This window comes from Balearica regulorum, chromosome 2 (assembly GCF_011004875.1).
Source record: "Balearica regulorum gibbericeps isolate bBalReg1 chromosome 2, bBalReg1.pri, whole genome shotgun sequence".
Lineage (NCBI taxonomy): Eukaryota > Metazoa > Chordata > Aves > Gruiformes > Gruidae > Balearica > Balearica regulorum.
The window spans coordinates 121,644,752-121,668,123 of NC_046185.1; the positions used below are offsets into that span (position 1 = coordinate 121,644,752).

Here is a 23,372-nt window from a genome sequence, read left to right on the forward strand (position 1 = left end):
AGAAATGCAAACAACAGACAATCACTATCACTGATGATGTTAATAACTAATAATCTTTATAAAACAAGGATGTTATTGCTCAGAATCCCAGGGAGATTAAATCGTGATTTCATGTGCATTCTAAAGTCTTGTCTTTTCAATTTGCACATAAACACTATCAGAAAGGAAAATTAATCCACTGGTAAAGTGCTGAGATATGCAGCATATTTATTTCTAGTAATACTGCATAAGCAGATAGAAGCCTCGCTCAACTCTAATCTTCAACAGGGATCTAACAGAATTGGCAACTAGGAGAAAAATAGCACCACTTTTACTGGTATGTCAAACAAGTTCTCTCTATTGATGCCCAAAAGAAGCAAAAGCATATGTGGTCATGTTTCCCAGTCAGAAAAAAACGACATTTTAAGAAATCTTGGGGAAAAAAAAATACCATTAAATACACACCTAATTACAACCTAAGTTGGTAAGCCATACCTATGCAAATGCTGTAAAAAAACAGAATGCCAACTTTCATCTGAAAGCAGGGGAATTTGTACAATACGGTTTTCCCAATCCACATCAAATTAAAATTAACATTTTATAAAAGTTAAAATAAGGTTCATAGAGAAAACCCCTGTTATATTTTACAAGGGCTAACGTGTCCTTCCTCAGTAGGAAGGTCTTCCTGCATGGAGACCTTAGCAAATGATAATATTCAAACAGCTACTACAGGACATGCTCAATGCTTTAATGAGTTTATTAAGAATAATCTGTCAGGGCAATGACCCTGAAACACTCCAATGAGATCTTTCTTTCACGTAAGTGGAAAGATTCCCTATTCACTTCAGAAGATATTAGATCAAGCCTTATGCTCACTTCAAGACGGATTAATCCTCTATGTATCTGTGTTTACGCATATTTTCCTGATCATCAGTTATCCATGAGAAGAACTCAACTTTGTTATTTGAAATTATTTGACAAGTTAACTACACAAATAAAATTCTGCAAACAAGTTTCTTGTGTGATGTTTTCTGTGACTTCTGCTTAGACCTGTCATTATTCTGGACAGAGATTCAGGATCAGGATTTAGAGCTTCTGAGACAGAACTGTTTCCACTACTCAAAGTACAAAGACATTCCATGGTAGACATAAGAAGGTTTTCTGTATGAATACTCATGATCGTATGTATTAACCTAAATGTTCTGGGTATGATCTCACTGTAGGAGTGCCTGAGGAATCAGAACTGATACAAGCCATTCTATCAGGGCAAATGAAATAACAGGAGGTTCTACATAAACACTTTTTTACTGTGAGGGTGACCGAGCACTGGCACAGCTTGCCTAGAGAGGTTGTGGAATCTCTGTTCTTGGAGATATTCAAAAGCCATCTAGACAAGGTCCTGGGCAGCCTGCTCTAGTTGACCCTCTTTGAGCAGAGGGGTTGGACAACGTGACCTCCAGAGGTTCCTTCCAACCTCAACCATTCTGTGATTCTGTTTATTGGATTCACCAATTCCTGAACTACCTTTTTGTCTCCCTGGAGTACTCAGCATGAGAGTCCATAAACCTCAAACTGTATAATTTTTGCAACACACACATTCACACCATTACGTTACCTTAACTTTAGCAGAGGTCACACTAAAGAACTTCTCCTCAAGTGCCTGTAAGAAGTCTGCATTCAGGTAGGTGTCCACAGTGGTCTGTGCATTTAAGAACATCTGGATGACCTCTTCATTATAGTCTTCAAAATCAGAGTCAAAGATGAATTGTTTGTTCTGTGTCAGTACTTGGAACTTGAATCTAATGTTGACTGGAAAGCCAGCATTACAGCTAGTATTTGGCAGCGATTTCATCTGGAGTAAAAGCTTGGGGAGGAATGCTTGCAATTTCTGTTTCAGAAGCACTGTGGATGCTGGCTGCATGCGCCTCGAAATATCAATTGCTATAGAAAGATCTATGTTGCAATCTGAAAAAGTAGAAGAAAGAGCAAACTATAAACACACACTATCTGTGATCTTTTCTTTTGTCAGAATCATGAGTGTGGAACAAAATTCAATATGGTAGATTTAAAACCAGAAGTCAGAATCAGTGAGAATGGTTTTCTATAAACATAAAATACCATCAGCCCCCCAGTTTCAATGAACTTGCAGATACTAAGGACTACAGTACTGGATGTACCCAAACTGCAAAACAGGGCACTGTTCTCCAGCTGTCAAATGTCCTCAAAGGGTCTAATCTTGCAAATGTTTCTGTGAGCTTTGCACAGAGAATGTGAGCTTTGAACTGAGAATGGGCAACACACACTCTAATTACAATGGGAAGCTTGATGGCTGACTGTGCTTTATCACTCTGTCACAAAACCAGATGATATATACAAATACAGAACAGGCCAAAGGAACAAACGTGAGAGAAAGAGGCAGCATTGCCTACATGCAAAGTCATATATCCACCGTGAATAACAGCTGCTGTAAGGTGAGGGCTACCTCAGTTATGGAATTGCTTGCATAGCTCCTGATAATAACAGCAAATACTGTGATGTGGTTAATTTCTCTCCCCTCCCCAATCATCCTGCCCTCATCAAGCAGCTAAACCACTTGGCTTACTTCTTTTGTACCTTGATGCTTCATGTGTCACGCTGAATTTTATTCTGTGCCTCTAGATGTGTTATTATCTGTTGTTGCACCTCTGCAAGGAAGTCAGAAGTGTGCAATTTTATCTATAAACAGCACTCTCCCTAATTTTGTTCCTTCTTCACCCATCAACTCTGAAACACTTATCAAACAGAAGGTTGTTTTCCATATTTGCTAGTTTGGGCTAGTTCCTACAGACCATTATTCCATACAAGCTTCATTACAGTTTTCTGGGTTTTCCCTCACTCGTGAAAAAGATGAATGTGTTCACCTCTTTAACCAAATAAATCCAGAAATAACTTCACCTCAGAGAGGCCGTCGTTGTTTCAGTATTTTCGCTTGTGGTACATACTGCCCCTAGAAGGTATGATTTGCTGGTGAGCAGCATAAAACTCTTTAAATGTAAAAGGTCACGTTGAATAAGTGGCTAAAAAAATTCCAACATTCAGGCCTCAGAGCAACATAAAAAAACCCCTATACAACTTTTCTGTTTAGTCCACAAGAAAATTCTCTTAAACAGTTAAATATATCTATAGCCAAATATATGTCTACACATGCACCCCCCTCAGTCATGCCCTTTAGCCAGGTTGTGAGGCTGCACATCCAATTTCCAGATTCACAGAACACCTGTGATGTAAAAGCCATCATCAGTTCAGGGAACAGCATTTTTCTAATTGTGAGGGACATTTCTGATTAAACATTTCCATGAACATAAAATTTATTGGATTTTTCTTCCAGAATGTATTCATGTCCAGCACACACAGAGTAAATTTTCCAAATGAGATTTTTCTGAGATATGGGTCTTTTTAACTGCATAATTTGGAGGGAGTGTGAAGGGCAGCCATGGACTCAGCAGTTTAGCTCTGACAATTGGTCAGCCATGCTGCCTAGCTCTTAAAACATTCCCTGCCAACTCCTCAGTGTACCAGCAATAATACCAAAACAGCAGTAAAGAATTCACTTTTGTGCTACTGTGTTGTGCATGAGAATGTGTAAAACAGCTTCTGGTAGGTACTCTATACTCTGTTAATAATCTGTATTTATTTGCAGGAGTAAACACCTCTGTGTAGCTAACCTTTTTCTAATTACCTGTTCTCCCATACACATCCACATTGTTAAACTGCCCCATCTTACTGCTGCAAAGGTATCTTTTTCCCCTGTTGACTTTCCATAGATTGAATGCAGTTTTTTAAATTTGAAAAATCTGGCAGCTTAAGAGAAAGTGACTGAAGAAAGGGGAATTAATAGATTTTTAAATGCATGAATCAGTGAGATCAAAGTCAATATGCTTTCCTTAACTTCTCTCTCTCTAAACAAGCGTGCCTGTATATATGTTGCTTACTGCTGTATCTCCCATTAAATCTCCCTGTTTTCTGGCCACAAAACACCAGGAGGTGCTACTGCATCAGCCACGGTCACACTGTTCCGTGGCAGTGCACTCCACTTCCACAGCAGCCCTCTCTGCTTTCAGGAGCCGAGGGATGCCTTTTCAGCTGGAGGTTTGCTCAGGTTTTAATGGGAAAAGGAGTGAGTGGGCATGCAGAGCTTATACTGAAACAGCTGTCCACCTCTCTGAAAACCACCTGAGCAGATATAACTCACACAGAGAGTAGCTTCTGGCTTTAGAGGGGAAGGCTCAGCTCTTCATTTGGTCCCCAGCACGCCAGCAAACACCAGCCAGTTTTGCTGTGTTTAAGATCTCACGAGCCCAGGGTGCAGGAGATGCAAAGTTATCTATTTGTTCAGCTGTTGTTACAAAAAGCCTTAGACAAACAGTGTGGTTATCCTGGTGTTCCTTTCTCACAGTAAGTTTCTGGTCACTAAGGGAATAAAACCTGGAGAGCTGGGTAGGATCAGTTTTATGGCATAACAAAGAGAACAAAGAACATGTATCCAACACATGTAAAACATTACCTATATGGTGAAAACACAGGGAAGACAACAAGGAGCTTTAAAGAACAGTCACAGTCCCTGTAAGGAAAAGGCACAAAGAGAACTGCTCCAGCACTGGCTCTTCCTGCTATCCCCAATCAATGTCATCCACTTACACCACAGTAGGTCCCCCTCACCTTCAGTGGAGGAAGGGCTCAGTTTTTTGATTTGTCATTCACTACATTTTTCTTTTGCAACTTAAAGACATCTACAGTATTATCTTACTGCATAACTGGCATAACTATGTAATTTTAAAGAGCAATTGTGTATGTTTTCTGCTTCAGTCTCCCCACCTGATAAGGTGACTGATAGCACAGCACCAAACTGGAATAAATTCAGATACAAAACCAGCTTCTGACATCTGATAAAAGTTGCTACATTAATCAAAGGCAATACTGAACCTTTATTTTTTGGGAGGTTGGGAGCCTCTCAGGCTGTGTGGCATCCAACCTACTGTTGCTACCAAGATGTAGTGTGAGATACCACCTTCTGATTCTTATATAGGGAAAGCTTCTGGGTAGCATCTCAGCATTACTGTGGATTTGCTGCTCACACCTTGCCAATACCTCCCACATATCCAAGGATGGATTTTCTCAAACCCCCTCTCCACAATGCCCCTGTGAGACTTAAGTGTTGTGAACACTTGCTGCTGGCAGTCCCACTGAGGCAGCATGGTCAGCTGTAGGTGATGAATTTAGGTTTTTGGAAGGCTCTTTAAATATCACTGAAATGTCTGTTTCTCTCGTTTGATTAGGATAACTTGGGCATATCTGCTCTTGCTCCTTTCAGACGCTGAGGAGCTATGAACACAAATGCTGGATGTGAAGCACTGTCTTACCTCAGAAGTTATTTAGTACAGCAAAGACTGTAATGGTTCTGGACTAGAGCAAGGTCAAGTCTAGAAAGTTGCAAGACTTATTAACCTGAGTAGTATTCTTTGGTAAAACAGTTGCATTACTGTCCAACTAGCTCAGGTACTTTAATCAGGGATTGCATGTAGCCATGTGGATATTTGCCATTATACACCCAACAAAACATTCATGTTACTTTGGCTAGAAAGATGTTCGGATTCACAGACCTGATTGACAATGCTCCTCTCACTGCTTTTCAATGCATCAAAGTTTTCCACTGTGAACAATCTCCTTGCATCATCAGCTATTAAAAGCAGCTCAAAGGAATTTACAATCCCTATGCCAACTGCAAAGACATGGATCTCATCACTTCTCAAAGCCATTGCTGCATCCTCCACCCTGTCAGCACAGTACCTGCCTGTAATCGCTACAAGATTCTGTCAGACTTCCTGGCTCTTGCAGCCTCCACTGGCAGGCTGAAAAAGGCTCTGGACAAGCCTCAGCCCTTTGCCAGTGAGCACAGATGACTGCAATTGTTTGGTTCTGTTGATCTGTTCCTTTATCATGGTGTCAGTATAGAACTCATTAAGAGAAAATTCTTTCTGGGCTCTTAGCTATACTGGACTACTCAACACATACTTTGTCCCTAGAAATAAAAAAGCTGTCCACAACTTCCACCATGAAAGTCTTCATGACAGAAAAGTTACTTTTTTATATGCTTTCCGATCCATCTGTCAGGAATACCAGATCTGCCACTTGACTGTTGCAAACTTAGGGAAAAGACAGAGGGGAAAAACAAACAAACAGGAAAAAAAAACCAACTAGTGAGGAACATAACCATGGCAGTGTTCAAGTTTTTCCTTTTTCTCTGCAATGTAAACCTTTAGTCACAGAAGCTGTTTCACAGCAAGGTCATGTAAGGCCAACCCATCCTTTAAGCTGAAGGAGAGTAGACTTAGATTAGATACTAGGAAGCAATTCTTCACTACGAGGGTGGTGAGAAACTGAAAGAAGTTGTCCAGAGAAGTTGTGAGTGCCCCATCCCTGGAAGTGTTCAAGGCCAGGTTGGATGGGGCTTTGGGCCACCTGGTCCAGTGGAAGGTGTTCCTGCCTATGGCAGGGGGTTGGAACTAGGTGATCTTTGAGGTCCCTTCCAACCCAAACCATTCTATGATTCTATGAAGTCCTGCTAGAGGAGGCTCTCACCTTTTCTTCTTCCTCAAAGTATCCAGCATCAGCTGAGACAAATTTTACCCCCACCTCATCTAACATCCAGGCTGCCTCCATGATATTGTCTCTGGATCCAGAGGGTGTTTATTTTCAATAAATACTGATTCAGCAAGAATTCTTGGTAAATCTCATCACTGTATTGTGACAGTCCAACTTGGATTACATCAAGGCCAACATCAAGACTTGAAATCAAGATGTAGAGGAAGTTCTTCACCTTCTGAAAGTTTTCCTGGCCAATATTTGTTGAAGTATCCACTAAAAAGACAACATTTGCCAACATGGCTTTCTGGAAGCTACCCAAGGAAGATCACATAGGAGAATGAATTACTACAGCATCTTCTCCAGCTTTGTTCATGAGCAAGGAAGAACTGGCTGTACATTTTATTATTCATGAAATACATAATAGTGTTGCGTGTTTCTGCCTTCCCCTTCCTCCCTTCCCCTCTCCCCCTCCACCATTATTCTGAATATTTTAAAGGTAGACAGGTATTCAAAATTTATCACCGTTATTAGTTGGTATTACTGAAAGCTAGTTAGCAATATATGGAAGATGCAGTTAGTTAAAACCTGTATTTTGGCAACACAATGCAATTCCATGTACTTCATCTATGAATAGAAAAAAAAATAAAGCTGGGAAGAAAACAGCTCTTTCAGGACATACCATGGCCAACCTGGGTGACTGGTCCAGTTACCTCCTCTAGCATAGTACAAAGCATCTGCAGAATACTACGAGAATCCCTGCAGAGAAGCAAAATGTTCCACTTCATAAACACGCTTATCAGCTGGCTCACTAGCTATTTCTTGAAGCTCAGACAAAGCAGAACCTTTAACACCTATAGCGTACAATGGGATGCCAGCATCCTTGATTGCTGTGGCTTGGTTTTGAACACTATCTTCAGCCTGTCCATTTGTTATCACCACAGCAATTTAAGGAACCCCTTCTTCCTTTTGGCTACCAGTACTTCCTATGAAGTGATTCTCTAGCATAAGCTGGAGGCTTTGCCCAGTTTTGGTGCCTCCTCCTTTGTAATGTAATTTCTGTACCTTCTGTAAGATATTGTTCTTGTTATAATAAGTGTTCAACAAGAATTTGGTGTATGGCACATCACTGTACTGAATCATACTAACACAGATTTTATCTTGCCCAATATCAAAGCCATTGACCATTGTGTACAAGAAGTCTTGTATGATCTTGAAGTTCTTTGTCCCTACACTCCAGCATCCATCTACCAGGAAGACATCTGCCATAGAAGCTTTCCTGCAGCCTGAAGAAACATTTTGTAACTTTCCTGCATCATCTAATAGAAGAGTAATTTTGCCTCCTGATTGTTTTTCAGAATCCAAGTCCTTTTGCAGAAAAATACTTCCATCTATCCTGGTAAATTCTCAGCACCCACTAGTTCCTTTTCCCCTGTTCATCATACAGAGGGTCAGACGCTACATCCTTCTGCAACACCGTTCTTACACAAAGGAAAGATGCTGAAATTCACACCAACACAATTTTCATACACAGCCTGCTCAGAACTCATATGTAGTAAATGCATATGGCAATTGCTGTACACACTTCTGTATGTGAACCACAACCATAAGCGAATGCATTGACCTGTTGTCAAGTGAGTCCAAAGGAAAAGTTACTCATGTCCTTTGAGCTCCATTCTGCAAGCATAAATTACTAAATATTTGCTATCAGGTGGGTGGGGGGAATAAATTCACACAAACTTAAACAGGACTAACCATATTTACTTGTAGTAAATACTAAACTCATGTGTTTCCACACCTTTCAGAAGTGTATGACACTAGTAGGGCATGGATGAAACGGTTCTTACTTCCCTAAACCAATAGTCATGCAGAAAATGTTCTGCAACTGGACAGAACACTTTCTCAAGCCGATCTTCCAGAAGACCTGACTAACAAAACAAAAATGCTAAATCCAGTGACTTATCTTGCTCTGGGCAGTCTTACAATTGTAAGAGTTTTGCATTGCTTTTAAAAATACAGAACCTCAGCACGCATGAACAAAAAACAAATTTTAATGAGCTGTTGCATTTAATTTTGTGGGTTTTTAGGACAACTCTCCTATCCTACTTTAAATATGTCTCATAAGAACATACCATGTTATCCCCAGTTATACAAAGAATAAACTGTCATCAATTCTCATCTCTCTCTGGCATTGGGTATAAATGGAAAAAATTAATTTTGCTGTCAACTTGAAAAAGAGTAATTTCTTTAATGTATTACCATTCCGTTGTGCTTCTATAGAGTAGAAGGTGGAAACAAAGAGAAGAGCAAGTGGTTTCCAGTCATCCATTTTGAAAACCTCCCTAGAAAAAACAAAGACAGTAAGAAATACAGAGCATAATTTCCTCAGAAAGAGATTTTAAATTGGCAGGGCGCAGAATTTGTAAGTGCATTTTACTAACAACATGGAGGCTTTCTAGCTGTATGCAATTTAAAGCAGCACTTTAAATTCATATTTTCTTCCCTCAGCTTTTAATATACAGGCTTTGAACAAAGAGCTGTTAAGAATTTGTCACTGATGTACAGCATATAACCGAAATGAACTGTTCACTGCTCTGCTCTCACACAATCATGCTTTGTTCTGATTCACACAGCTATATTTACCACAAGCCAAAATTCAACTAAAAGCAAGCTATTCACAATATAAGATTAATGGGAGTTATGCTTCTAAGATTCCTCTCTAGCCTTGAAATTCCCCACCTACACATCTATTAAAAAGAAAATTTTGGTGGTGTTATCTATATTCAACAGATATAGATAAGAAAAAACATTCTTTTACAAATGAAATATGCCAGTTGGCCAGTAATGAAGACACTTGCCATACAAAGTACCGTAACTCAATGCTATGGGAAACAGGAATGACAATCTCTCAGCAAGAAAGTATAAAATTAAGCCACATTGAGCTTAAGCACACTAAACAAGTGAGAACAAAACAGTTTTTCAAAACTTTCAATTCTAGAACACATGTGCACTAAATAGCACAGAAATACAGAAACAATAAACCAGAGCCTTGGAGGCCAAGCATGCAAAAAAGGATGAATATAAAAACGTTTCCTATGTTGTTTTTCTTTGGAGCTGCTGAAATGCTTTTTCTTTTCTGACTAGTTCCAGCTGCTTTCCTCCTAGTTGCACCTTCACATTCTGTCCCAGATCAAAACTGAGATGTCCTGCACAAAGCTGATGTCAGCAGGTAGAAGAAAAGATTTATGGTAAATTTATATAAAGGCCAAATGCTTCTGCATGGTGACATGACTAGCAGAGAACCAGGGTGGCTAGGTACATCCAGCAGAGAGGATGAGAAAGTCAGGTGTAATGCTCATTTGTTCTATGATCTTTGGTTGTTCAAGTATTTAAAAACAGAGAAGTAAAAGATGCCACCGCTGCATTTCAGCCAGTCACTCCTCTCACCAGCCCTTTGTAGCTGGGTCCTCTGTCAACTGAGAGCATCTCTCTTCCCATTCTAGGGGGAAAGAATAGTTTGACAAAGATGCTGCCCATGTTGTACTTCTTTCCCATGGATGTGCATGTCAGAGGTAATGCTGTTCATCACAGTATGTAATCTCTTCCTCAGGCCTCCAGAACACACCTGTTGGCAGCAAGGATTCTATGGAAATTAGACTGAGGATGACAACTGAGGAATGAGTCACTGAGGAGGGTGAGGGTGATTTATATCAGCAACCTGATATAAATCAGATATTATACTCAAATGCTCAGTGACTGAAAAAAGACATCCCAACGGCACTACCCTACAAATCTCATACTTAATATACAGCCTAAGTTAAAGGTATATTGGTGTGAAAGAGGCATGACTACTGACTTTTATGTGCTACTACCTGTCTACCAAAATTTTATATAAAGCACTGTTGAGCTACCTGTAATTTAGAATAAGCCAAGCACTGCTCTTGCACTTATCTTTTAAACCTGTTGGTTGATCCTGGCAGACGCTCAGATCAGAAGAAAGAGATAGCTTGAGCCACTTAGGCTCCAGGCTTGGTTTTGACACAGGGTACAACCTCAGCAAATGCAGGATCCTGGCTTGGCTTTCTTTCCCCCGCAAAGATTTCACGCCTTCTAGAACTCTGATGAGAAAAATGCATCTAGAATTTCATTGTCAAGCTGATTTGCACACAAATTTCCCCAACATCTGTCTCTGCAATTGCTTAAGATCTAATGATAGCATGAATACTGCCTAAACTTATAAGTGTGAGAGAGAGGGAAATATATGTGAAGACACACAGAAGCAGTCAGCAGGCAAAAACCAAGCTAGTTCGTCCTTCCAGCAACTGGAGGGCTTCCTAGGCATGCTTCTTGGAACCCAGGAGCATGCTTCTCAGAATCAACCAGTCTCGGACACAGGTAAATTCCTCTTGCGGAAGGATGTGGAATTGAATCAGTATAGGGGGGGATATCCAAGTGATGGCTAGAGCGTAACAGGTTAATCCACATATTGCTCTTTTCAGTGTCCTCAAAATACATGCTGGGGGGCAGGATATCTACCTACACATTCAGATCACTCCTCTTTATTTCTGCCACTTTTGTTTGATAAACTTCCCTTTGCCACTCATCACCAAAAAAAAGTCCTAGTGATCAGAACAAAGGTCCATCTTGCTCAATCTGTTATCTTTGACAATGTCCATTAGCTTAAGAGCATAAAAGGAAAGTTAAGGAGTCTAGGTATCTTCTCCCTTCCACACAGACTGGCTTAAAGGTTTCCAGGTTGCATTTGGGTGAAGACCATACTTCCATAAATTTTTCTTATTTCTTTTGAAATCAGATATACTTTTATATTCAAATCACAAACCAATTAGATCGTATATCATGTTGTAAACATCATTTATATTCTATTGAAAAAACATGCCAAATATCTGAATATACAAGTTGATGATCAAATGCTGCCGTGAACTGTTCTTTACACTGTTTTTTAAACTATATCTCTTATCTGCAAAGACAATTTAGTGGAAAGGCTACAGTTGGTCTAACATCATAGCACCTCCAAGTTCTTAGGGTAACAGTGTGTAATATTACCCTAGGTCTTGTAAATAACAAAAAGCAATGCACGGCAATCATCTGCTTGACTCTATAAGCTGCCCTCAGGCAATAGTGAAACTTCATTTCCAAGTATCACTGCTCCAAGCCCCACTGTAGCTCTTGAAGGGTTCTTTGGAACCTTCTCCCGTGGGAAGAAAAAAAGCCACGTTTCCTACATTTCACGACATTTATCACATGCGGGTACTGCAGTAACACAGAGGTTCCAGATGTAGCTGAGGTCCTTATGCAGCAAAAGGGGTTCCAGGTACTACATGGTCCTTAAAAAGAACTGAAGGCAACGCTGCAGTTTGTGCATTGCGGAAACCTTCATGCCTCTGCACATTGCAGTTGTCTTTACTAAGCATTTCTAACTTAATGGAAAGTGTGGTATGTCACATATGAAACCCGAGCAAATAAAAGTGTTTTGCAATCATCTTATATGATATCTTCACAATTAATTATTGTCTTGGATTTAATTAATTTTTTTGCATATATCTCTAATAGTTACTGAACCTCTTAAGAGTTCTCCTTGATCACTTTGACAGAGATTTAGTTATCTATTGTCACTACTATGTCTCATGACATCAGCCTCTTTTTTAGATATGAATAAGCAAGAAATTTATATTGCAAAACAATTAAATATATTCATGGTATCAAAAAAAATCATGATTATTAACTTTCATCACTGCATTACACAGTACCTACTTTGATAGCATGGTTATTGTGCCAGAGGAGCAGTAAGCATCTTGAATTATCTGGTTTTAATAAATTGCACATAGATCTCTAGATGCAGCTAGAAATGTACATATGCAAGTGCAGATAGCAAAAATGCTGCCAGTATTTCCAAAGCCCCTAGTTATAGTGGTGGAGATTTTTAGAGCAAAACGATGAGTTTGTGAAGAAGTCAAGGGCACCAATATCACCATGCTTCCAGGGTGTACGTGGTTGCCCACAGTGAGATGAGCAAAATATAGATTATAGTTGCTGTTTGAGCAAGGGGCTAGACTTTCTCCAGTAATGTAAACATTCCAATTTCATACCAAAGCCTAGCTCTTACTGTTATACCTGCCATACACAATAATCAGTGGCTGTTGAGCTACGCAACTATTTCCATACCTCCTAACAGCTGCAGTCTCCATTTGCCTCCTTCAACTTCTTGTTGAAGAATGGTCCCTGCTCATACAGTCAGATACTCTACACCTGCAAAATCTCTCCCACTCTTCCTAACAGTGAGTGCAAATGGGAACGTATTTCCCATTTGCTCTTTATTTTTCCCTTCAGCAGCCCCTGTTGATATCAGGCAGCTTCTTTAAATACACAGGGACACTGCAATTTAAAAATGTGTGCAGACTAATTCCCCTACCATTTATTTTGCCTTACCTTCACATAGGAAATTCCAATCACATGCACTAAAACCTGCATAAACAGAGGTACCTTATGCATTCTATGTGTATTCTTCATTATTTGCTCAAGTAAAATGAAAGATATAATTTAATGGAAAACTCATGTCATATAGCTCATAGATACTATGGATCAAAGCCTAAACTCATTCAGAAACATGCAGTGTCACAGAGCATTACCAGTTCTGCATATTAAGCTAGCAATATGTAAATTCCAAATCTTACTTGAACATAAAACAGTATATACAAGGGCCTAGCATAAGCTACTTAAATATGCATATCTGTAGTTGTTTATATAAATATATATAGGCACAATCTATGTAAGATGTTAAGACAGCAATTCTCAAAAACTTGACTTCTTTCCACTTCAATGCTATTTTAGGAGACAACAGTATGAAAATTATTAAAAGCCCTTAGAAAACAGCATAAAAGGATATATATTTTAAAGCTTATTTTATTGCTAGCATTTTTCCTTACTTGTTCCCAGAGACCCACCAATATGTATACAATAAATCTCAAAGGAAGAAAAAGATCAACAGTAGTCCTGAATTCTTTAAATAATTCACAAAAATTGCTTGCAACTATATTTTGGTTTTTCTTTTTTAATCAACTAATGTCCTAGTTTTATCTTCAGCTGCTTTGATGTTTTATGCAGGTAAAAAGGTCATTCTGTAGAGGTTTGCTGCCAGAGCAAAACGCATGGTCAAACGTTAATATACTTCTTAAGCACACTATCAAAAGCATGGAGATTTTGAGGCAACATCTGGTTTTCACCATGGTAATTTATAACCATGTTTCATGCAGGATCTCTCCTGCACACCCTGGTTTGGGGACATTTTCCCTCTTCTGTTTGTATATACTAAGAGAAGGAACACAATCTTTCTTGTGGCAACTTCAAATCCCATCTGTACCAGTACAAATGAATGTGATTATGCAGCTTTCTCCTACCTACTGAAGTACTTCAGTTAGATTTCTTCAACTCTTACATGCCGATTTCTTTCCTTCCGAAGTCTTTGGAAAAAAACTGAGTCCTGGAGTGCAGCAGCCAGCCAGCTTCAGCTCACAGGCGCCAGTTAGCTATCCCTTTCCTCTGCCATCCCCTTTTCTCTCACTAACGCAAATTTAAAGCCTGGATCCCATCTGTGGAACTTCCTGGTTTCATCAAACAGTAAAACCAGGAGAAATCCATCCCACTCTCCCATCTCACCACTCTCCTATGTCCACATATTGAACTTTCACCACTGAGAGATACTAATACCAGAAGAATGATAAATATTGCTGTAAAAATAATGCAAATTATTTTCTAGGTGTCAGCTCTTTACGTAAATGAAGAAACCTTTTTATCAGTTGTATCCTCTCTATAGGCACATTTTTTTCTACATTATCTTTTTGTTATCACTGAAATGTCTAGAAAGGTGCAGCTTTACTCACTAGAGGTTTCTCAGAGAAAAGAGTTTCCTAATGATTCCAGGTACAATCACACAGCCAGACACTGATTCAAGCAAGGAGACCTTGGGTGACTTACCTGACCTAGGAAGTCAATGTGATCAACATGCGGTTCAAGATGTTCCGAAGAGTGGTTTTGTTTAGGAGGGCAAGCAGCCACAGCTGGAAAGGATGTGGCCGTAAGGATAGGAACACCCCCACATGCAGACATACGTACATACAAGCACACAACCAGCCCATTAGGTGTCTACATCCAGTCTTAAATGGAAAAACTGACTGACATAGTGTCAATTTCATTTACTGTTAGAATTGGTGTCTTCCTGTCTGCAAGCTAGTGGGATGGCTGTTTACTTGCTGACTTGATTTTAAAGAATGGAAAGATGTAACAATTTTCCATTTCACTATTTGGTGCTCCTTTTATAAGCCTATTGTCTATTTTTTTTTTTCTGAATAAAGCTTAATAATGAGCATGTTATTATTCTGTAAGCCTTAAACATTCATGACGATCCATACTTGTATTCTTCTGCTGGCTTAAACAGCACAAATTGCAAGGAGTACAAATTAACAAAATTTTTAAAAAATAGACCCTGGTATCCTAGCAGCCTCAAACAGTTCTTAAACTACCAAGAAATTAAAAATCGAATTATAGTTTCGTCAGTCAAAAGGATGCCCTAAAACCAAACGTCTATCAGAGACCCCAGCTAATTATGATTCCATATCTGAAGTAACCATACCCATGTCGTCCCTCCTAAAGGATATATGTATATTCCCTCAGGATCAGGACCTCAGCTCCCAGCACCCTTTAAAAACCTGCTTTATCTACCCATCTTGCCCTAGCTCTGCATGGCCAGCCTGCACTTCCCACAATGCGCCATAGCCTGCCCTCCTCCGGCAAGAGATAAAGCAGGTAGGCAAGCTGAGCTGTCCTTGCCGCCTGTCAGGTATCAGAACTAAAAATTCCGTAAGACTCAGGCAACAAAATTTCTGAAACTGCTCTGCTGCCTGCCCCAGTATTTTGCTTTTGGGAAACCTTCAGTGGAAAGTCCATCTTTTCCCCAGAAAGCTAATCTTTATCACACAATAAAATAAAACAAATAGCTGAAAACCCAATTAATTGAAAATAAGATCTAACCAGAATAAAACATGTAGTATCACGTCAGTACCAAAGAAGTATCATGGCAGATCAACTTTGTTTGCTTATAGAAAAAAATACAAAGGTGACCAATAAAAAGTACTAAAGCAGGAAACCAAAACCATATGACAGGTCTTGTAAAATGAGCCAGCTAAACCTGGAGGATGATACAAGTAATTTGTCATATCCTTGCTAGTTCCTTTGACTGGAAGTAGACAAATCTGATCAGCATAAAGGCTAAGAATATCAGCTTTACCCACATGTGCTTCACTGACTCATTTAGTAAAGGATATTAAGTGAACTAAACACAAACATTTCATTCATGAAAGCAGATTCTCAAAGCTAGAAGTGCTTAAAAAACCTAGCAGATGTGACTCTCCTGCTCCCAGGAATACTGAGTGGGAAAGCATCCCATACACAGAAGTACTCTAACCCAGTCTCATCTGGAACAAATTATTTTTATAAAAAAAGTCTTGCTTTAGAATAGAAATAGTGTAAGTCACCTCATGTTGAACTACCACAAAGTGAGGAATTCAAAATTGAGGGCAACAGTTTACACCTAATGTTACAGAAGTTTTAGAACCACCAGTACATTAGCCGCTAACATATGCTAGACCTACCTTTGAAATAGGACTCTAACAATCTAAGCTTACTGGTGGTGGCAAGATGCAGGTTCTTGTTTTGTAGAAGGTTTATGTAAGAAAATTGTAACCTTGCAACAGTCAATAGGTGTAAAACTTCTAACATCACTTGGGTAAAAGAACTTAATTGTTCTCTCATTTCTAATGCTGAAAATCATGCAGTTTTACCAGAATCTACCACTTTTGATAACAGGAAAACATGAAGCTAGAAAGGATAAAGACTTTTGCTTGTGAATATCTTCACAAGATCTGCCCTGAAAACAACTGGAAAACTGTCATTTTGTAGCTACAGATCTGAGGTGTATCTCCTCTTTCTTGCCAGTTCTAGGCTTGTAAGTGCTTATAACTAGTCTTTTAAAGTAAATAAAATTTAAACCAAGCTTTCACCAAGATGCAAAAAAAAAAATATACCCTGTAGTAAGAAATAAAGCAAAATGCTGTTCATTTTAATGTCTTCTCTGAAACTTTGCAGTGCTTTTATCATTGACATAACTCTTGGAAAACTGAAAAAGCAACAGCACCTTTTCTCCTCCTATCTTTCCTTATAGCAAACCACCAAAACTACCATATCACCCATAATTAGTTCAAAGCTTATCATGTCTTGTCAAATTTTCATTTGACAATGAAAATTGACACATCTTTGTAGTATCAACAAAGCAGAGATTGTAGCCCAAGGACATTACATATACATTTCTGAAGCATCCTAATGTTATTATTAGGTGTATATTTTGACTTATTTGGAATAAATTTTGTTTATCCAAAAGCTCTTTGCTTACTCACTGAAACGAACGGGATTTGTTTGACTGAATGACACTGTATTTGGATTTGAATATGTGGAAGAATTATGTAAATGATTGTATGCAGGCAAATCAGAGCAGAATAGCTTTACAGTCATCATCTTTACAATTACAGTTGTTGCAAAAGCAACAAAAATTAAATAGCATATTTTATATATTGCCACATCATGAGACCAAACCAAAGTAAATGCTAGAAGTGTGGAAAGCTGACACTTTCTGAGGCATCTAGAGAACTTATGCAGGTAACTTGGAAAATGCTCTTTGTGACGCCCACCATGGACTAGATAAAAAGTCATTGTGCACTAGATATAATGTAAGTTAATGCACATGCAAACATTCATTAATAATACTCAGAAACAGTATCACTGTATTAGAGATCTTAGTATGAAAGACAGTTTTGCAAGGAGCTAAGGAACTTTAAAATGTGGTTTCACAGTGAACCAAAATAAGAGCTAAAAATTCCAATTTCTCCTTGAAGGGAAATTAATTTGAAAATAATGTGGCATCCCTCAAAGTACGATGTTTTCTCAAAAAGTAGTGTCCACTGATTTTTTGGAAATACTATAATATCAAGCTTTTAAACACTGATATGAGCTATATCACACTTGCAAAAAGAGGGTGATTTTTTGCTTCATTTTACAAAGGGAAGGCAAGGAACCAAGTTGTTAAGAACAAAAATATCTGCTAATACAGTATACTCAACTTAGACTCCAGCATAATAAAAAATCACGCATGCAGGGAAAACAAACAAAACAAAATTTCCAAACTCCTAGAACGCATTATTAGAGACTACCTGTGAAAAGTTTGTCATATGTGATTAGTCAGTATTACACAGGACTACCTTGGCAGATGCAGGAATATCATTTGAGTCTCTAGAGTAGTACCGAAGGTGCTGAGTTCTCTTCCTGTAAAGCCCTGTCCCTTTTGTGCCAATAAATCCAGCAAGAATTGTGCACATAACCTCCTTCACTACTTTTTATTTTTAAATCCACAAAGCCAGTTCTTAATGCACACTGAAAAATCTATGTAGGAAAAAAATACTTTGAGATACCATACAATTAAACACTGGTTCATACTGCACATGCACAGGGAGTCAGTCATGGAATTTGGCCTCTACAGCATCATCTACAAAAAGAATCCTCTGTTTCCTTAGGACCACACAAAAGAAAACCAACAAATATAGCATCACTGTTTTTTCCCTGAGCGCTACTAAGATTTCCTGGCCAATGTTTCTGTTCAAGACTACCATATGCCTTTACTTACTCATTGAAACTCTTACACAAGCAATTATGTTTCTACATTCTAATTTTGCTTTGGAACATTGTAGTTTCAGGTCATTTGCAAAAGGACTTCTAAATAAATGCTTTTACTTTGTCTGGTGTCAAGAAAGCTAAAAAAAGTTGTATCTTACACACTGCACTGCCCAACATAGTGACATACAGATAATTTAACTGCAGTCCAGTTCCTTTTTAAAGCATGCTAATTACTTCCAAACACTGAAAGCAGAGCTCTTGTGATGGTCTCAAAGTTGAGCATGGAAGCAGGTCCCAGTACCACCTGGTGATGCTGGCCTCAACAGATAGTAAATATCCCTTCAGTAAAAGGGAGACAGCAGCAACTATGTAATCAAATCTATCTGGAGTTGTACTAGGTAAGAAAAAAGCTTGTACATGCTGCAGAAATGTTTGAGATGTCTCAAACATAAATTGGAAAGAAAATGCTGAAAGCTCACTTGCCCAGGTCAGAGATAATGATTGAAGACAAAATTCCCAAAGGGGAGAATGCACAAGCCCAAATCTTAATGAGAAAAAAAAAGTTAATTTAATTAAAAATAATTAATTTTGTACCATATTAAAAATAACAATCATCCTAGGTATCTTCTCACTTAAGTACACAGTACACCAAGCTTGTGCTCATCAGCTATATATAGCACAGCTACATCTGGATACAACTTCTCTTTCAGATTCCTTAATTAACAGACTGGGGATGGAAAAGCATAGCACTCTTCAGAACTGTTTACATAGGGGTTATGTCATCCCTTGCCAACTTGTTATAATGTACTCATAAAATGCACCATTTAAAAAAGGTGCCCTGGCTTTCTACTCTCTATTATTTATTCTAGTCTCAGGATACAGTATAATAGCCACATGCTGGAACACTTTAAAAAAAAAAACAAGAAAAAGCTCAAGCAGCGTAACAGAAATAAAGGACTCATGTTCTGCTGAAGCTCACACAAAGCTTCTAGAAATTTCATTGCTGTCAACAGCTAATAAGAAAAATCCCAGATCTTTGCAGTCAACAAATGTGTTATATTCCAGAGTTTCAAAATGTTTAGAGTGCTTTACGAGGAAACTAGAGGTTCATCTACTTTTTTAAAAAAAATTCCTGGAAAAGCTTAAAAAGATGGACTAGCAGAAAAGCAGTGGTCAAGACATCCATAACTTCATGTGGGTCCATTACAAGTTAATGCAATACGTATTACTTGCATGAATACATGAAAATCCTAAGAGATTCTACTAAAAAAGGTAAATTCTGTTCAACAAAAATCTCATCTGTGGATCAGGCTGATATAAACCCTGTATCACTTGTTCTTCCAACTACCAAAGCAGATGGCCTCTAGAATTGTAACCTGACAACTTAAAAGCATAGATGTAACTACTGGCTTGACCAAAACACAGAGATAAAGGCAATTAACTGGAGGAGAATTTTCAGGTCATTTCAATGCAACTTTTTAATGGAACAGACAGAAAAAGTGGCCCAAATTTTCAACTGCTTGCTCAGGATATTTCTAGAAACTTGTCAGAGATTTGCTGTGCTAGTAGAGTTATCTTTAGCACACAGACCACCTGAGCAAACGTGCTTTTTCCAGAGTTGGTTTGAGGCAACCATTCCAAGGAAAAGTTTGAGGAAAATCTGTTCCTTTTGCTCCTGCGACAACAGGAAGCGGTACTGCAAAGGCAGCAGGAGACAACCTGTTTCTATACCTTCTCCCAGTAGTAAATGTACACAGTACTTTTGTTCCTGAGCACAAGCCCCTTTGAGCTAATCCACTTAGGATTCTGCAGCCATATAAAGTTAACATTTGCATCTGTGGATACTGAAAACAGAGACCAGCCAAACCTTACTGCACTCCTCTCCTGCATACTCCCAGATTGCTCCCTACCATAAAAATCTGAAAATTTAGCACATTTATGGCTTTTGTATTAGCTGATGAAGATCCTTGCAAAGGAGATGTGGTCTGGAACTCTTTAAGGTTCTGAGAACACCACAAAGAGCCCTTAATACAACTGAGGAATAAACCCACTGTGGTAGCTATACTAGTGACAGTAATTTTCCTGAACATTTGAAATGCCGCTAACTCAGGGATCAGTCATAAGTTTGCATCAGGATGAAAGGAATACAAAGATGTGTCATGCATACTCCTAAACCTCATGTCACCATGTCCTTATCAGCTGGGACCCAGAATTAGACTCAACATTGGAAATTGCAATCATAAATAGGGAGAGTCAGGAATGAACTTTCAGTCTCAAAACTGCATTTCCTAACCTGTAAACACTGTCATACATAGCCATTTAGGGTATTTTAGGAATGGAATAAGTCCTCTACTCTGCCGTCCCATATTGGCATGCTTATTATAAGAACTGCTTATGCAAATATTCATACTATTTACTCTTAAGCTAAATTGTTGCCAAAATACAGCACAGACATCAAACATGCACTGCTAAGACAATCAAGCCTATACACATAGCTCACCAATGTGATTCATATTCATGTTCTCTGGTACGTATGAAGATAAGCAAGATTAGGAGACATCTTCAGCTGTCACATCTCTGGTACCAGTATTCACATTCCAGAGGAATACAAATTGCTATGATGAGTATCACTGAAGTCATGAGTTCAGCAAAGCATCATTTCAAGAACGTAAGAGTCTCCTTGGCTATGACTACGCTCTACAACAATTCCTGACCTTAGGCCTTGCAGCTTCAACTTCAAAGGGTGGGAGTGGGGTGCTGTACCATAGAAGTAGTCTTGCAGGCAAAAATCAACTTTTTTTTTTTTTCTTGTGCAGGTACTTCTCAGCTTGAACACTTCCTTAAGCCAGTTCACCATAGGGCTGCAAAATGTACTTGTGCGTGATGAGGACAACCCCTAAAACAGGAGCAAGCTGTCAGAGGCAATAAGGTTTGGAGGACAGGAATTGTTTAAACCAGCTTAAAGAGACCGTGCTAACAACCCACAGCCTCTGAAAGGTATTCTTGCCCCAGTCTCCCTTAACACATCCCTCACTGCTGACTGCCATTGCTTAATTTTCCTCAGATCCTTGCTTGAGCCAAATTCACCCACTAAAACTCCCAAAAAAGTAGAGAGAAAAAGAAAGAAAAAAAAGGAAAATGTAAAGTGCCACTTTTTAATATTCTAGTGAGCAAAACCAGCAAACAGAAGCTTCTGGCAAAGGCTAGAACCAATAGAAGGAAAAAGGGGACAGGACTACATGGTCTGGAGTGGAAAAAGGGAGAATATGAAAGAAGGGTGGTGAACATGCAGCAATTAATTGATTCAGCTGTCCCAGATGCTGCAGCCTAAAGCATTATCAACTGAGAATTAGCCATCTTATCTACAATACAAACAGTTCATTTATCATAGATTCCCACAGATCACTATCTGAACAATGCTTGAGAATCCTAGGAGCACTCAGTTAACAGCATGTCAGGTAGCTCAGCTTGGGGACAAGAGACATACTAATCACAGAAAACTCCCAGATAACTAAGGTAAGATCACAGTTACACAAAATCTTGGGGTTTTAAATGGAAGAGTAAGACAGAGGTTCTACATTCACTCATAGAGCTCTTCCTTCACCTCCTCCGCTCTCTGAACTACCTGGGATGTGGCTTTCCACAAGGCACAGATGCTGTTGACCCCTCTGATGGCTGGTAAGACACTTTGCAGTCACCCAGGTTTTGTCGGTTACCTCTGAGTACAAATCAACACACCTACCACTGCCCCAGAAAAGCAGAACTGTGGGGGCCTGTGAGAAAACAGAAGGTTTTTTTAAATACAATCTCACCAATGGGATCTTTCTCTAAAGTAAAATATTCTGCAACACTATCAAAGCTTTACTTATGTGTAACTTTTTATGTATTGCCATAGGCCTGAGAGAGACTAGGGCTCATAAAAGAATACTGTTACAACAGCTTGATAACAAGGTTAATTACATGCTGCACTCCTTCAGAAAGCAATGGCCTACCATACGATATCCTACAATATTTTCTACTTCCTCAACAAATCCATATCTCAAGCTGTTTGTGGTAAGGGTTCTATAATTTAACAATAAGCCTGTCTTGCATCACTAAGCAATGTTTTAAGGGATGGAATTTTTCTGCTGTGGAAAATACAGCTATTTAAATTCCATTAATAACCTTAACTAATAAATTTGTAAAGCTGCCTTGCAGAGAACTTTCTGATTTTAAAATCATGCCACGGATCAGAACACACTGCATATAGCATTTATTCAATGAGGGAAGAAGGCGAGAAGAATCACAGAATCACAGAATGGTTTGGGTTGGAAGGGATCTCAAAGATCATCCAGCTCCAACACCCTTGCCATGGGCAGGGACACCCTCCACTAGACCAGGTGGCCCAAAGCCCCATCCAACCTGGCCTTAAACACTTCCAGGGAGGGGGTATCGACAACTTCTCTGGGCAACCTGTTCCAGTGCCTCACCACCCTCACAGTAAAGAATTTCTTTCTAACATCTAATCTAAATCGACCCTCCTTCAGCTTCAACCCATTACCCCTTGTCCTGTCACTACACTCCCTGATAAACAGTCCCTCACCATCTTTCCTGTAGGCCCCCTTCAGGTACTGGAAGGCTGCTATAAGGTCTCCCCAGAGCCCTCTCTTCTCCAGGCTGAACAACCCCAATTCTCTCAGCCTGTCCTCATAGGAGAGGTGCTCCAGCCCTCTAATAATTTTTGTGGCCCTCCTCTGGACTCACTCCAACAGGTCCATGTCTTTCTCATGCTGTGGGCACCAGAGCTGGATGCAGTACTCCAGGTGGGGTCTCATGAGAGCTGAGTAGAAGGGCAGAATCACCTCCCTCGACCTGCTGGCCACACTTCTGATGCAGCCCAGGATCTCCCAGTCCCTGGGCCTTTGGATTCTGTGAACTGGGTGGCATGGCTAGAGCATTTGCCAATGAAGACCAAGGGAAAAAAATTGTTCAGTACCTCAGCCTTCTCCATGTCAGTTGTAGCTAAGTCTCCCCCCATTTCTCTCACTGGGGGTGGG

At 39.3% G+C, this 23,372-nt stretch overlaps 1 protein-coding gene across 1 annotated transcript in view; it reads right to left on the reverse strand.

The window, feature by feature from the left end:
- LOC142600673 (collagen alpha-4(VI) chain-like) overlaps positions 1-8,929 on the reverse strand; it is a 48,170-nt gene extending 39,241 nt beyond the window's left edge. Inside the window, 7 exon segments of the mRNA XM_075747041.1 lie at positions 1,595-1,944; positions 5,588-5,995; positions 5,998-6,021; positions 6,024-6,161; positions 6,673-6,914; positions 7,352-7,919; positions 8,860-8,929. Of these exon segments, the coding sequence (XP_075603156.1) occupies positions 1,595-1,944; positions 5,588-5,995; positions 5,998-6,021; positions 6,024-6,161; positions 6,673-6,914; positions 7,352-7,919; positions 8,860-8,929 (1,800 nt within the window).
- Between the last annotated feature and the right edge of the window lie 14,443 nt (positions 8,930-23,372).